This window comes from Eschrichtius robustus, chromosome 3 (genome assembly GCF_028021215.1).
Source record: "Eschrichtius robustus isolate mEscRob2 chromosome 3, mEscRob2.pri, whole genome shotgun sequence".
Taxonomy (NCBI): domain Eukaryota; kingdom Metazoa; phylum Chordata; class Mammalia; order Artiodactyla; family Eschrichtiidae; genus Eschrichtius; species Eschrichtius robustus.
Genome location: NC_090826.1, coordinates 111,918,651 through 111,934,019, shown reverse-complemented (window position 1 = coordinate 111,934,019; position 15,369 = coordinate 111,918,651). Strand labels below are relative to the sequence as shown.

The 15,369-nt window shown below is 42.7% G+C and overlaps 2 protein-coding genes and 1 non-coding gene across 3 annotated transcripts; 1 reads left to right on the top strand and 2 right to left on the bottom strand.

Annotated features, from left to right (window-relative positions):
- Window positions 1-3,721: 3,721 nt before the first annotated feature.
- TRNAM-CAU (transfer RNA methionine (anticodon CAU)) lies at window positions 3,722-3,793 on the bottom strand. The gene has a single exon. It is a non-coding gene; the product is annotated as a tRNA-Met (tRNA).
- A 242-nt stretch (window positions 3,794-4,035) lies between these two features.
- On the top strand, window positions 4,036-10,750 carry ILF2 (interleukin enhancer binding factor 2). The gene is made up of 14 exons (XM_068540843.1): window positions 4,036-4,127; window positions 4,849-4,908; window positions 5,125-5,167; window positions 5,612-5,716; window positions 6,087-6,164; window positions 6,500-6,602; window positions 7,178-7,243; window positions 7,711-7,827; window positions 8,315-8,393; window positions 8,982-9,069; window positions 9,506-9,567; window positions 9,645-9,759; window positions 9,980-10,070; window positions 10,220-10,750. Exons 1-14 carry the CDS (start codon window positions 4,123-4,125, stop codon window positions 10,378-10,380), a joined length of 1,173 nt encoding a protein of 390 aa, XP_068396944.1. The 5' UTR covers window positions 4,036-4,122; the 3' UTR covers window positions 10,381-10,750.
- A 181-nt stretch (window positions 10,751-10,931) lies between these two features.
- SNAPIN (SNAP associated protein) lies at window positions 10,932-12,722 on the bottom strand. The gene is made up of 4 exons (XM_068540844.1): window positions 12,549-12,722; window positions 12,237-12,283; window positions 11,878-11,996; window positions 10,932-11,548 (listed from the first exon to the last, which is right to left on the bottom strand). The coding sequence occupies exons 1-4, from the start codon at window positions 12,689-12,691 to the stop codon at window positions 11,447-11,449; spliced, it is 411 nt and encodes a 136-aa protein (XP_068396945.1). The 5' UTR covers window positions 12,692-12,722; the 3' UTR covers window positions 10,932-11,446.
- Window positions 12,723-15,369: the final 2,647 nt, after the last annotated feature.

Here is a 15,369-nt window from a genome sequence, read left to right as displayed (position 1 = left end):
GCTAAGAGGCCCAGATAAGGGCTATTTTGCTTGCATTAGGGCCAGGAAAATCTCCAACGAGAAATAATTCAACAAGGGTAGGAGGATGAGAAAGGTATTCTGTGCAGAGACGGCAGAATACTGAAGTCTGTTTCCTACATATTTAGGAGAATTTTGAATATTCTTATGGTCTGGAGCAAAAGTAGCCCATGGACCAACTTCAGACGGCAGGCATGTTTTGTCTGGCATGTATTCTCTCTCTCAAATATATATATGTTATATATTATATATGTATATTATATACATATATATATATATATATAAAATTTTACCATAAATTTATTGCCCATATTTTAAAATCAGCAGATGGCACATGAATATTTGGAATTCTGACTTGTCTTGAAATATTGGAGAGCTGGTAATCTAGGTCCTGCATCTCTCCATGAACAATAATCTGGAACCAAGTATCCATTACTTCTTTGAGATGAGTCTAGCTCATCACGGTCCCTATTCACCCTGTTCACTCATTTGCATTACTGGCTGCATTAGCAGTGCATGTTTTCAACCCTGATCTAGGATGTAAGGTTTATGGGTGTAAGAATGACTGAGGAGGAGAGGCAAGAAAAGGTAGCAGAGGGCAGATCATGCAAGCTTTTGTGGGACAGGCATAATGTCTTTGTTCTATAACGAGGGCTCCAGAGGCTATAGAGGTAGATAGGAGATTGGAAATTTTTTTTTAAAGTTTTTTTGAGGTATGATTGATATACCATAAGCTGTACATATTTAATGTATACAATTTGATGAGTTTGGACATATGCATATGCCCGTGAAACACATCACCACAACACCAAGGTAATAAACATTTCCATCACCTCCAAACGTTTCCTTGTGTCCTTTTTTGTGTGTGTGTGTGTGTGTGTATGTGTGTTAAGAACACCTAACATGAGATCTACCCTCTTAACAAATTTTTAAATGTATAATACGGTCTTGTTCACTATAGGGAGATGCTTTTTAAGTAGAATCAACTGGAATTCAGGAAAAGCATACAAATAACTGAAGTCTAGGTGACATTGACTCATTAGTTGAGAAGCTAAGAGAAGCTGAAAGGTTTCGGGGGGAAGATAATTTTAGTTTATTGCTTTTGAAGTGCCTGTAGATACCCAAGTGGAGGTGTCCAATAGGCCATTGGATTAGTGGAACTGGAGCTCAGGAGAACTAGACTAGAAATCCAACTTAGTAATTGAGCTTCTCTTTCAACAATGGTGGCTTAAATAATTTGTCCAATCCTCAAGCTGAGCTGCAGACAACTAAAAATGTTAGATGAAATGCCTTTTAAAATAAACTAACTAAGAAGACAGTGAGAGCATGGAAGGAGAGGAAAGCAGGAGACCAGCAGTAGGAGAGCTTTTACCCTAGAGTCATTTGCTGATCCAAAATTGGTGGCAGAAAATAGGCTGTGTGGGGCAAGTGAGACAAAATTTGGAGTCCAAATGTCCCCAAAGGTGATTGCTTAGGTAAACCACCTTCCTATTTAGGGTTAGGATCCTGAAAGGCTGCACTCCTAGGGGAAACCTAGGAGTAGGATAAACCAGAAGTAAACAGAAAATCCAGACCTGAAATAGTCAAAAGCCAAAATTAAGAACCAATTCATGGGTTTAAGAGCAAGTTAGACTCATCTGAGGAGTAAGTAATGAATTGGAAGAAAGGACAGAAGAAACCACTCAGAATGAAGCATGGATACAAAGGAATGAAAAATATAAAAGAGGGGGTTGGAGATATAAAGGATACCATGAGAAAGTCTGACACACCTTTATTTGGAGCCCAGGAGGGGGGGAAATAATAGGGTAGACGCAATATTTAAAGAGATAATGGCTGAGAAACTTAAAAAATAAATGAAATACATCAAGCCACAGATTCAAGAAGTTCAACAAATCTCAAGATTAAAAAAAAAAAAAAATCCATACCTGGAGCCATCAGAGTGAAGCTGCAGGAAATTAAACCAAATATAAAATCTTAAAAATAGGCAGAAAAAAGAGGATTGGTTACCTTCAGAGGAGCAACCATTTGATTAACAACTTTTTTTTCACAGCAAAAATGGAAGCCATAAAATAGTAAAATAATATCGTAAATGTGCTGAAAGAAAATGACTTCCAATTTAGAATTACATATCTAGAGAAAATGTCCTTCAAAAACAAAGGTGAAATAAAGATGTATTCAGAAAAACCAAAACCAAGAAAGTTAGCCACCAGCAGAAGGGCACTAATTCTCAAGCGGAAGGAATATTATTCCAGATGAGTGTTGGGGATACAGGAAGGAATAAAGAGCATTAAAAATGGCAAATCTCAATGACCACTGCTTTAATTAATAAGCATTAATGTCTTGTGGGATTGAGCATATATATGGAATTTAAATTCTGTAAACGTATACACCTACACTTACCCAAGAGGAACAATTGCATCTCACCCCAAGAACCTTGTACAAAAATGGTCATAGCTGCTTTATACATAATGGCTCCAAACTGGAAATAGCCCAGATGTGCTCACCTGTGTCTCAGCCAGTTGGAGGTCCTGAATTCATCAACAGGAGAGTGGGTAAACAAACTGTGGAATATTTATGCAATGGCATGCTACTCATAAATAAAAAGGAACAAATTGCTGATAAATGCAAAAACATGGAAGAATCTTGAAATGTGTCAAGCAAAAGAAGCTAGGCAAAAAAGAGTACATAGGATGTGAGTCCATTTATGGGAAGAACAGACGAAACTAATCTATGATAATAGAAATTGGAATAGTGATTGTCTCTAAGGGAAGGGCAAAGGGGTATGAGTGAATTTTTTGAGGTGATAAAAATGTTCTTTATGTTAATCTGTGTGATGGGCAGAATACATTACTCAAAATTAATCGATCTGTAGACTTAAGATCTGTGCATTTTGCTGTAGTAAATAATACTACAATTAGTATATTAGTATCAATATCGTACTTTAAAAAGTTACACAACAATATATATAGTTCTGGAGGGAGTGACGGTGGTAAATGGAATTAAATTATTCCTTCATTTTTCACGAGGAGGGTAAAAGTATTACATAAAATTAGAGCTTGCCAGTTCAAGGAAGCACGTCGTAATTTTTAGGGTAACCACTAAAAGAGTAGAAAAAGAGTGTGTAACTTCCAATTGACAGAGGCAGGGAAGGAATAATAAATAGTAATCAATGCAAAACAAGGCAAGAAGGGGGAGAAACAGGATTATAGAAGGACGAAAAGCACATAGTAATATGCTTGATGTAAATGCAACCATAGTATATCCATATTTGTGGCTGTGAAACTTCGTATAAGGGTGAAATCCGCCAGGGAGGTTGTAGAGTGAGGAAAAGAGAAATGAGGGGAAACTGGGCAGATGGCAGGGGGTCTGGTCCTTCTCTCCTGTCACTTCCCTTGCGCTCTTTTTCTGAGCTCTCTTTCCAAAGGCTGTCTCAGTTTCCCTGCTAGTCCCTCACCATCAGTATTTTCCCCCTCTGATTCAATCAATATACATACTCAAATCCGCTTCTCCTGTCTCAAGTTTCTAGCCTCTGTGAACCACACCCAGACGTGTAGTGTTCACAGTCACCTAAAGTCCCTTCCTGTTCCATTTCGCTTGCTGATGGCAAAAACAGCTTCTAAAGCCTGCATTTTTGAGAGAGGAAAAAGTAGGAGTATGGCGGTTACATTTATTGAAGAAATTTAAACTCCTAGGGAGAAAAAAATAGCAGAGGATGGTTTCGATCCATCGACCTCTGGGTTATGGGCCCAGCACGCTTCCGCTGCGCCACTCTGCTGCTTCGAAAAATAGTCTTCCGTGAACTGTACAGAAAGTTCTCTGAATGCTACCCATCCTGATTTCTTTACACAGCGCCCCCTAGCGTCTGCAAAAGTCATTACTGTCAAGTCCGTTCTTATTGGCTAGTTCCTGACACAGTAGGCGCTTTTCATTGGTTCATAAACCGGTTTACCAAAGTAAACCAATAGGCACAAGCGGCGGAGTACGGCGGGAGCCAATCGCGCTGGAGTTTGTTGGGACACGCCGGCGGGCTGCCTCTCCAGTTGTCTGCCCCTCGGAGGAAAGGGGCGGTTGGTGTGGCTTCCATTGTTCGGGCTCTAGGACGCCATGAGGTAAGGGCTATGGGGTGCTCTAGAGAGGTTTCGGGTATTCGACCGAAAACTGTGGGAAGTTGGGCTGAAAGGAGTCGGAGGACTTGAAAGGGCCGTGTTTCTAGGGGCTGCACGGAAACCTGAGAGCTCCTGGGCTGGGAGAGTGGCGGAGGTCGGGGGCCGAGGAGGCGGGGAAACTCGGGCCGGGGATGGGGGTGGGGCCCAGGAGTGGGTAGGCAGGCTCGACACTTCGGTCTCTGGGGTGTTCAGATGAGGGGGTGTCCTCAGGTCTCAGGAGGAGCACTCCCCCCCACCCCGCCATCTAGACTGAGAAGGCTGGAACGTGCCTCATGCATCCTCAGTGCCAAGTGCTTGACATATCGGATATGCCTGATGCTTTTACCACATGAACGAATAAATGAGCAGTCACGTTAGTCTCTGAAGTCTTAGGGTTGGAGTGTCTCAGCAATTATGGGGCATTTCTTGTAGGGTTCACTGAGCCCCATCAGTATTTAATGTGAGGTTTGATGTGATTAATTTATCCAGAAGGCGGAGGTCATGGGGGCTGAGGCTGGGCACTTGGAACTGGGGCGGAGAAGTGTAAGTGGGAATGGGATCGCTTGGCTTCCAAAGGGAAGTGCAGAGCGATGGAGGTAGGCTAACTCGAAATCCTGTGGCCGGTATGGTGGAGATTGCTTCAACGAGGTCAAAACAAAGTTAAAATCTATTCATGCATTTCTAGGGGTGACAGAGGCCGCGGTCGTGGCGGGCGCTTTGGTTCCAGAGGAGGCCCAGGAGGAGGGTGAGTGCCAGTTTTTAGCATCTCTGCAGCCGTTAGTTTCCATTTCAGTCATCTAAATAGGAGTTTGGAGTGGACTAATCTTACCTGCCTTTGTGAGGTCCAGCTGTGGGTTAGAAGCATTCTTTGCATGCTCTCCTGGTAGATGAGTTTGGCCCCATTATGCAAAGTCAGTTTGATTTCTGTGGTGAGTAATTTGAATTGTTTTCTGTATTTTAGGTTCAGGCCCTTTGTGCCACATATCCCATTTGATTTCTATTTGGTGAGTACCTTGGCCACTGTTCACTTGTAGTTGAGCCCAGCATCTCCCTATTAATGAAGTCAGGTGGTAGTTGGAGCAGAAAAAGGGATCAGTGAGTGGAGTTGGGGGTGGGTTTGAGTCAGCCGTGTGTTGCTTTACATACATAAACAGTGTAAGCTGGATGGGGAAGACAGTTCCTCGGCCACAGTGGGCAGTAACATGGTTATAATCTTTGTTCTGAACAGTCAGTGGTATCTTTGGCTTACCTGTTAGTGTAACGGCAGTAAGAGCTTAAATTATGGATATTCCCTCCAGCTTCTATCCTTGTTTGAACATCTTAAGGAGTAAAAATAAGTGCTGTAGAATTTTCTGTTTTCAATTTTTTTGTGTTGTGGCAACAGAAAGAAAATCTCTATTGTATATTATTTTTGGTAAGTAGTATGTAGTTGTTTATTTCTGGTTTAGTGTGAAATGGCCTTTCCCCGGGTCAAGCCAGCGCCTGATGAAACTTCCTTCAGTGAGGCCTTGCTGAAGAGGAATCAGGATCTTGCTCCTAACTCTGCTGAACAGGTATATTTTGGCTTCCCTCCTGAGATTCCTCAGAGGAAGCTAAAGAAGTAAATAACTACTGATGAGGTTACAGTTATCAGAGCCTAAGCTCCACAGAAAGTTTAATCGTTCTCCTTATTTCTCTTTGTGGGTAGAGGGAGAGCGCCAGGTGAATATATAAACAAATTACATGTGCATTCATATTTTTACTGGGGAATCTATCTTTGGGATCAAAAAGTATTCAAGGCTGGAAGGGTCAGGATGTTCTCAGAGCCTGTGCAGGTATTGCTTCATCTCCTATTGAAGGGATTAGGGGGAAATAGTCAAGCTTGATGAGAAGTCGCTTACAGTGTTTCACCTGAGGATATTTTTGTTTCCTGCTGTCTTTCAGGCCTCTATCCTTTCTCTGGTGACAAAAATTAACAATGTGATTGACAATTTGATTGTGGCTCCAGGGACATTTGAAGTGGTGAGTTTTTGATGACTTAGTCCTAGGAAAGCGGAGCCTTGTGGAACTTTCCTTGGCTCCTGTCTCTTAATTCTTCAGGTGCCTATTCAAAGCCACTCTTAAAATAGGAAAGTACAGTGGAATTCCTTTGTAGTGCTGATCTTGGGGACCAGACTTATATCGTTACTGTCAGCTAACCAAGATGAACCAGGCTTTTCACGTGCTTATTTTGGGATATGATTTGAACTGTGCTACTTCCAAATCCGGGTAATAAGCTGTGTTGTAACTGAGTTCTGAGGGGAACTAGGCAGTGTTCTCACTTCTGAGTTTTCTTTTTGAAATCCCTTTTCCAACAGCAAATTGAAGAAGTCCGACAAGTCGGATCGTATAAAAAGGGAACGATGACTACAGGACACAATGTGGCTGACCTGGTGGTGATCCTAAAGATTTTGCCAACATGTGAGTGTGCCTCTCTCTGGCCTTAGGAGCAGAACATAGCAGTTGGATTTGAGGCATAGGGATCTTTAAAGCCCAAATTTCTTGAGAGAAAGGCTGTTTGGAAGACAAATGGGAAATTTAGTTTTTTAATGTGTGTTGTATCTGAAGGAATATGGCCAGTTACTATAGGACAGTGTTTCTCAGCTGGGGGTGATTTTGCTCCCTAGGGGATATTTGGCGGTGTCTGGAGATGTCCTGGGGCTAACGTTTTTGGGTAGAAGCCAGGGTTGCTGCTAAGCATTCTACAGTACACAAGACAGACCCTACCTCCCAACCCCAAACAAAGAATTATCCAGGCCAATATGGCATTAGTCCCACTGACAAGAAACCCTGCTGTGGAAAAAGGTGTGTGTATATAGGAGGAGGTGTCCTGTTCCCTGAGCCTTCCGATTTCTCTGTCCAGGTGTTAGCTTCCCCTTGTAAAAGTGTTCATTCAGCTGCTTGTCCTTGCTCCAGCAGAAATCAGAGTACAGAGATGTATAGAAAATCTACATAAATAATTGTAATCTTCATTATCTCCTGTTGTCTCAATCTAGTGGAAGCCGTTGCTGCACTAGGGAACAAGGTCGTGGAGAGCCTAAGGGCACAGGATCCTTCTGAAGGTTTGAGTTTGTTGCTGAACATGTAATTTAGTGGTCACAGGAGCCAGGTCTATGATTATAAGTTCATTTTAACAAAGTCAGGTCAGGCTAGAAGGAAGAGCGAATGTAGAGTTTTAGGTTGGGGAAGTTTTGGGCAGAGTTCGCCAGCATTCAAAATCCAGTTGATGTCCCTTACTTTTAAACTCTGTATTCTCAGTTCTGATTCTGGACTGTTGCTGTTTTTAAAAATGTATCTAGGGGACTTCCCTGGTGGTCTAGTGGTTAAGACACCGAGCTCCCAATGCAAGGGGAGTGGGTTCCATCCTTGGTTGGGGAACTAAGATCCCACATGCCGCACGGTGCGGCCAAAAAGATAAATAAGTAAATAAATTAAAAAAACCCTATCTGTTCCCCCACCCTCATCCTGGATTTACCTTTGGTCATCTAATGGAGATATGAGTTACAGCTTTTGATTTTTCTGTTTGCAGTTTTGACCATGCTGACCAATGAAACTGGCTTTGAAATCAGTTCTTCTGATGCTACAGTGAAGATTCTCATTACAACAGTGCCACCCAATCTCCGAAAACTGGACCCAGAACTCCACTGTTAGTTCTTTTATTCCGTTGCTGTTAAATTTGGAGAAATTCAAAATATGGTATAAAGTGCTATTGAGTTTACTTAGGTCCCAAAAGGTCACATGTGGAATAGCAACAAACTAAGTTTACCCCCAAACTTTGCTGTCTTTCTCTGTAATTTGGAAAGAGTTTTACCAGCTTCCTAGTGAAATTGTCAGAGCCAGCATGGCCAAGAAAGCAGTTTGAGGATTTAAGAAAAAGGACTGAGGAAGTATTTATGGAGGGGGGTAGGCTTTCGGAGAAAATTGGGGCTCTTGCATCTTCCAGATTTGGTTTGGGGGAGGAATAGTGATTTTTGGACAGATGACTTGCTGATCTGGGGAACACGGGGGTGGTTTAAGGAATTACTATGTTATCCTGTCCTCCATCCACGTTCTTGGACTATGGCAGTGGGATTGAATTGCTTGCTCAATAATGGGAATGTTTCATCTTAGTGGACGTCATGCTTGTCTTCTAGTGGATATCAAGGTGTTGCAGAGTGCCTTAGCAGCCATCCGACATGCCCGCTGGTTTGAGGAAAATGCTTCTCAGTCCACGTGAGTCCCTCCCTGTTTGAGCGAAGATATATCCTAATCCTTCTAACTACATTGAACAGCAGGATACCACCCCCCCAACACCACCACCAATACTTCCTCTCACAGAACATTTTTGGCTGTGATCTTCTGTCTGGATTTTGATTTTTACCTTAAGTAAGCAAACTTAGGTTGAGGGAAAGAAGGGAATGTATAGATCTGGAAATAGCTTCATCTCTGTACCTTAGGTGTGGAAGTAAATAATCTTATTACTTTATTTTTTTTTTTAGCTATAGTTGATGTACAGTATTATGTTACAGGTATACGACATAGTAATTCACAATTTTTAAAGGTTATACTCCATCTATAGTTATTATAAAATATTGGCTATATCCCCCATGTTGTACAGTATATCCTTGTAGCTTATTTTATACATAATAGTTTGTACCTCTTAATCCCCTATTCCTATTTTGCCCCTCCCCCCTTCCCTCTCCCCACTGGTAACCACTAGTTTGTTCTCTATATCAGTGAGTCTCTTTCCTTTTTGTTACATTCACTAGTTTGTTTCATGATCTGTTATTACTTTCAATCCTTGGTCCCTCTTACCTTCAGAGTTAAAGTTCTCATCAGACTGCTGAAGGACCTGAGGATTCGTTTTCCTGGCTTTGAGCCCCTCACTCCCTGGATACTTGACCTACTTGTAAGTAATGAAGGGCAATTGGAATTCCTGATCCTCCCTATGTTACAGTAGTTACTCTGAAACCTACCAGAATATGAAATTTGGTACAGATTAAAAAGAAATGGGGGGGAAGGGCGGAGAAGGGAAAGGAAAAAAAAGAAATCTCATTAGTGGACAAGTACTCCAATAAAGATTCAATGTTTATTATTTATTTGGGCTTTTGGAGTATTCAGTTAAATGAGTAGTTATTACTGCACCTTTGTTTTTCTCATTACTGCTGTCATTTCATTAATGTGGTAATGGAGAGAAATTACCGAATGAGCAGTCATTTCAGAACTGCTTCTCAACGTTAAAATTTTACATTAACCAGTTTTCTTCATGATGGTTTAAAGTTTTAATTTGTTTGAAGATAGAATTGCCACTTTATGGCGCACCTACCACATTCATTTTCTTCTAGGGGCACTATGCTGTGATGAACAACCCCACCAGACAGCCTTTGGCCCTAAATGTGGCATACAGGTATAGCATGCTGCTTTGGGTTTGGGGCTGGATGTAAGCTGCCTTGTGTGTTCTTCTAATACCTCTCCATGTTTCAGACGATGCTTGCAGATTCTGGCTGCAGGACTCTTCCTGCCAGGGTCGGTGGGTATCACTGACCCCTGTGAGAGTGGCAACTTCAGAGTACACACAGTCATGACTCTGGAACAGCAGGTATTGGGACAGCTCTGAAATGGTCTGCTGTGCCCCACTCTTGAATATCTGGTCAGAAGGCAAAGGGAATGTGGTTTTTAGTGGTCAGGGATTTGGGGGTTCTCACAGACTTTGGTCTTGAAATTAAAAGTTGTTTTTATCTCACTTTTCATGAGAATGTTAGTCAAATAAGGTATTTTGATTTTCATTGCTAATTTACCCTTACTTTGCTCTCCCTCAGGATATGGTCTGCTACACAGCTCAGACTCTGGTCCGAATCCTCTCACATGGTGGCTTTAGGAAGATCCTTGGCCAGGAGGGTGATGCCAGCTGTGAGTGACCACTGTGGGACAGGGGTTCTTTACGGTACTCTGTGATCTACAAAGAAACGCTACACTACTCATGTCTTACTGTTTCCACTGTGTGGGTCATGACTTGTATGTTGGGCTACTTGTCTGAAGTCACCTTTTTTCTCTTCTAGATCTTGCTTCTGAAATATCTACCTGGGATGGAGTGATAGTGACACCTTCAGAAAAGGCTTATGAGAAGCCACCAGAGAAGAAGGAAGGAGAGGAAGAGGAGGAGAATACAGAAGAGCCACCTCAAGGAGAGGAAGAGGAAAGCATGGAGACTCAGGAATGACCTCCCTGTCTCTTCACCCCCTTTCTTACCCAAGGAGAAGACTGGAGCCTAAGCTAACTGCTGCTGGGCTTTATGTGGTGGCATTTCTGAGGGATAGGGGAGACAGGAAGGAGGATTAAAAAGACACTATAGAAGGAATTGTCATTCCACTGCGTTCTGAAACTGGCTTAGTAGCCAGAAGTCTCCCATTTATGACCTATGCCACCCATCTGTAGTGAAGCAGGATACCAACTTTTATTCCTAATACTCTAGAATCCCGAGCTCCTGGAAACCTCTCTCAACCAGTACTTCGTTGTTGAAATGTTGTGAACTGTTAGTGTTTGCAATGTTTTTTTTACTAAGAAAAAAGATTAAAGTACTTCCTAGTAGGGCTCTTGGTCTTGTTTTTCCTTGGCATCTGGCAAGCTGTTTTGCTTCCTTTTGCTTTCTGTACTCTTCATTGAAAATGATACTTGAGTCTTTTCATTGTGAACACTAGATCTCAATTTGAAGCTATATTTGAATTAATGCAGAAGACTCTTGGAACCTTTCCATATACCAGAGTAAACTGGAATACCATTTAAGCATTTATTGAATTAAATGGTTCTAGTAACACTGCTACAGTAGTCAAGCCAGTGCAGTCAACAAAAGAGGGTAGGTGGGTCATTCACCTTGACTTTGCCTGCCCTTTCTAGTGTAAACAAAGGAATATTGGAAGTCACAGGTAGAGGACATTCTGCCCAGGTCCAACAACCTCGCGTGTAAAAGAGGAAGCCCCTCCCTTGTTAATGCGGCTCGGAGATGGTAGAGGAGGTGGGCCTTGAGTATGGAGCTTAAAAAAAAAAAAATGTAGAGGCCTCAGCTCATTCTTGCAAGCAAGAGCCATAATAAATCCTTTGGGATCCTGAGTCCTGCTCTACACAGGTTTCTTTGGGCCCCACATAAATGGGTAAGACTGAAGTGCTTCAAACAAACCACAGGGCTGCCCTTTTGATGTCCCAACACCTACAGGGAGTCCTGGAGGGAACAGGCAGCCGGGGAATGGTATTTGTGCTATTCTGTGGCCATGGGCCCATCTTCTGGCCTGTTACTTGCTTGGGGAACCAGGGGGGTAAACTCCTGAATCCAGCATTGCCCTCCTTCGGGCTGTTTCCTTGGCAACACTGTGGTTTAGCCGCCTCAGCCGTTCCTACAAAACAAGATTTGGAATCAAATTAACTGCCCTGTGAAAGGATTTAGAGCTTGCTGTCAACTAGGCTGGAAAATGTCTTAGGCTTGCTTCATCTCAACGTTAAGTCTTCTAAGGTATGTAAGAACATAAATGAGAGCAACTGGGGGTTAAGAATAAGAACAGTAAGTTCTATTTGGCTGGCATTAGTTGACAACTCCCTTTCCCCAAAAAGACTAAAAATTACGGTGACTTTCGTTGTGTTGGGGACTTCATGACACCCCTTGAAAATCGGAGAATACCTTAAGGACTTAGAAGAAAGAGTTACTGTTGGTAGGAAATTCCTTTACCTGGGCATTCTGTAGGATGTTATTAACCAAGACGACTCGTCGCCGGGCATTAAGGAGCTTCTTCACATAGGGGTCGAGATCCAGGGCCACTTTCTGATCCTCATTGATACGGCACAGTTCTGGGAAATGGAAGGAAGATGCAACTAAACACCTAATGGCCTTCTCATTCTTGGAACAAGTAAGTTAGTAAATGCTATGGAAAGCACTCTTGTTCCACATGGGCACAGTCACTAGAAACTTAAGAAGAGTCCATCGGCAGCCCTGGAAGCAAATGACAGAAGCCCAGCCCCAGAGGTTGGCAAAACATAAGGTCCTGTAGTGACTTGTAGGATCCCGGGTATACGGGGATGCTTACTCACCGGTAGCTAGGTTGTCAATTTGTTCCCGGAGCTCTACTTGGCTCTCTCTGCAAAGAGGTACAAGGCCTACACGGTCAGACAGTTAATGGAACTCAAAAACCTACTCCCCTATGTGTTTCCTAAGTGCTCAGAAAAGCCAGCCTCTGCCCCCACCGGCAGGCCCTCCGACGGTCTGCCCCGCCTCCAATCAGTTTCCCCAAATTCTTAGTCCCATCCGAAAGCCGAACTCGTCTTGTCTCCGCCCTTTCTTGGCCCCGCCCCTACAAAACCAAATCGAGGAGAGGCCCCGCCCCAACCTTCCCTCTAGGGCACCTGACGGCGTGGACGTGAGAGTCAAGCTGCTGCACAGCCGGTCGCAGGAACTCGAGGAGCCCCTCGGCGAAGAGGTCGCGGCCTGCGGGCCCCGCCACGGGGGTTCCTGCCCCGGACACAGCGGCGGAACCAGCTCCCGCCATCACGAACTGCCCTTACGGCCGGAACCTGCCGCGAGGGCCGCCGGGAACTGAAACCCCGCCGAAGTGCGCCGCCAGGGGGCGCCCGGGGAGTGCCAGCTCTGACCCCGGCCTGGGATTTCTGGGAAACGCAGTCTCTGGAGCCAGCAGGGCGGGGCGAAGGGCCGGGCCCTGGAGCTACCGGGAGTTGTAGTTCTTTGTAGGCCATGAAGTGGCGGGTTTTGAAAGTCTCCGGACTTTAAGAGCTAGAAGGAACCATTTTGGGGATGCGTACGTTTTGTTTTCTCCAAAGGTGAAAAATAAATGCTTATGTCCCCAGTTGTCCATAGCTTTCCCATGTTAATTTTGTGGGAAAGCCAGATGATAGTCATAGTATAGTATATTTCTAAATTTAAGTGTATTTTTTAATGGCGCTAAAATATGTGCAAAACTGCATCTGAATACTGGTCAGCCTTAAGAAGGAATGAAATTCTGGTACATGCTATGCGTTAAACGTGACGACGTTATGCTAAGTGAAATAAGCCAGACACAGAAGGACAAATATTTAATGATTCTGCTTGTATGAGGTGCGTAGAGCAGTCAAATTCATGGACATAAAATGTAGTTTTATCTCCTGATCAGAAGAGTGTTGCCAGCGGCTGGGGAGAAGGGGGAATGGGGACTTGTTGCTTAATGGATACAGAGTTTCAGTATGGGATGATTTAAAAGTTCTAGAGACTAGTAGTGGTGATAGTTACATAATGTGAGTTTACTTAATGCCACTGAACCGTACACTTAAAAATGGTTAAAGTGGTAAATTTTATGTTATATAGATTTTCCCACAGTAAAAAAAATTGTTTTTAACCTGCATGTTTCCATATTTTAATTTTATCTACCCTCAAAAAGTTTCCCTACTTTTATTTTGTTTTTCATGGCTTTCCAGAGAGTTTACATCTCTTGTTGAATTCTCAACAAGAGGCACAGCCCTCTGTCCTTTAAGCCCTAATGTGTTCCAGTGATTCACAATAAATGGGCACCAGAATGTTCAGCCTTGAGCTTTGATGAAATGAAGTTCTTATTTTAAGGCAAACAAGAAAAATTTAAACATGAAAATGTTCTCTGCTTGGGAATTCCCTGCTGGTTTAGTAAAAAAAAAAAAAAAAAAAAAAAAGTTCTCCCTGTTTGGGCCTCTTTTCTTCCCTCTAGTGTGCAGTGTGCGTCTGCATTATGCATTAACCAGATCTCTCCAATGTCAGAAATACCAGCTCAACCATAAAGATAAATTTTTCTTCTTCTGAGGCCAACCATGTAACTCCTTAGAAGATAACATTCCTTTCTCAATCCTGTAAGGCGTCAGGATGACCCACCACTCACCTTGTACGTGCAGATATCTTTGGTAAACTTTATGTACAATACCAATATATCATTGCCCTTAATGACAGCGATTGCTTGCAGAACAGACTAGGTCAGATGACCTGGGGAGATACCTAATGGAATTTCTTAGCTTAAATGTTTACTTATTACCTCATTAATGTTACTAACTATGTTACTTGTATTCTGCCTATTTTACAAGATTATTGTTTCTTGCATTACCAAATGTGTGACTGAGCCTCCAATAAAAATAATGATGACTAGGCAACTTGAAACTATTGACCAAATATATAGTTCTATAAGATCAATGATTGTAATAGCGTAACTCTAGATATAGGAAGAAACAACAAGAGCGAATCATTATCCAGACCGTAACAGACAAGTAAGACAGACAGTCCAGAGGCTTTTGGTTACTGTTAACAGGGCCTAGTCCAGTAATAACACATTGGCCTATCAATGAAATCCTTGCCTGACCTGGGAATGAGCATTCCTAGCACCATGAAACAAGCTGGCCATGAAATGCCTCCCAAACCTTGGTTGAAATAAAGACTGAAAGGTAGAGGATTGTAAAATAAAGAATGTTGCCCACTAGCCAGTTCTATAAGAATCAAGTCATTAGCCACTGCGGTCAATGACCTACAGTACACCCCGAAAGGAATTTAGGATCAGGATGAGGCACTTCATGCTCTGGGAAAACTGGCAGAACTGGCCCTCAGTTATGTGTTTTCAGGAGAAAATTTTATGATCTCTGTTTCTTGCATCTTCCCATTCTTAGAAAAGCACTAAACCATTAACTAAGCTCTCTATTTCTGGAGAATAGCAGTCACCGTCTACCAAGACGTGAGCTTGATTGCACATACCCCTTCGTCAAAATCACGTTAAGTCCTAGCCTCCCACCTTAGCTCTTTGGAACAGTCCTCAGAGTTTCTGAAAGACTGTCTTCAGCTTATAATGCTCAGGTTGGAGACTTCCCTGGTGGTCCAGTGGTTAAGACTCCACGGTCCCAATGCAGGGGGCCTGGGTTCAATCCCTGGTCAGGTAACTAGATGCCACATACTGCAACTAAAAGCCTGCGTGCTGCAGCGAAGACCCAGTGCAGCCAAATAAATAAATAAATGTTAAAAAAATATATATATATACATATCCTCAGGTTGGTTTGAATAAAATTTTCCATTTTATTTCTTTTTTCCATTTCCATTTCTTAGATTGACTATTGATTAATTTTTTTCATTGACAGTTTCGTCCTCAGGAATAAAGGTGTTTAAATCACTGTGGGAGAGTGGTGGTCAGCAGCTGCAAACCTGAGACCCCAACTGTGGCAACTTTTAAAG

Bases quoted from the DNA above. Each gene is read 5' to 3' on its own strand.
- SNAPIN (XM_068540844.1), bottom strand. From the start codon at position 12,691: ATGGCGGGAGCTGGTTCCGCCGCTGTGTCCGGGGCAGGAACCCCCGTG. The intron at 12,284-12,548 runs GTGCCCTAGAGG...ACCTCTTTGCAG, and splicing joins TCTCACGTCCACGCCGTCAG to AGAGAGCCAAGTAGAGCTCC. The intron at 11,997-12,236 runs GTGAGTAAGCAT...TCCATTTCCCAG, and splicing joins AATTGACAACCTAGCTACCG to AACTGTGCCGTATCAATGAG.
- ILF2 (XM_068540843.1), top strand. The intron at 9,070-9,505 runs GTAAGTAATGAA...ATTTTCTTCTAG, and splicing joins CCTGGATACTTGACCTACTT to GGGCACTATGCTGTGATGAA. The intron at 9,568-9,644 runs GTATAGCATGCT...TCCATGTTTCAG, and splicing joins GCCCTAAATGTGGCATACAG to ACGATGCTTGCAGATTCTGG.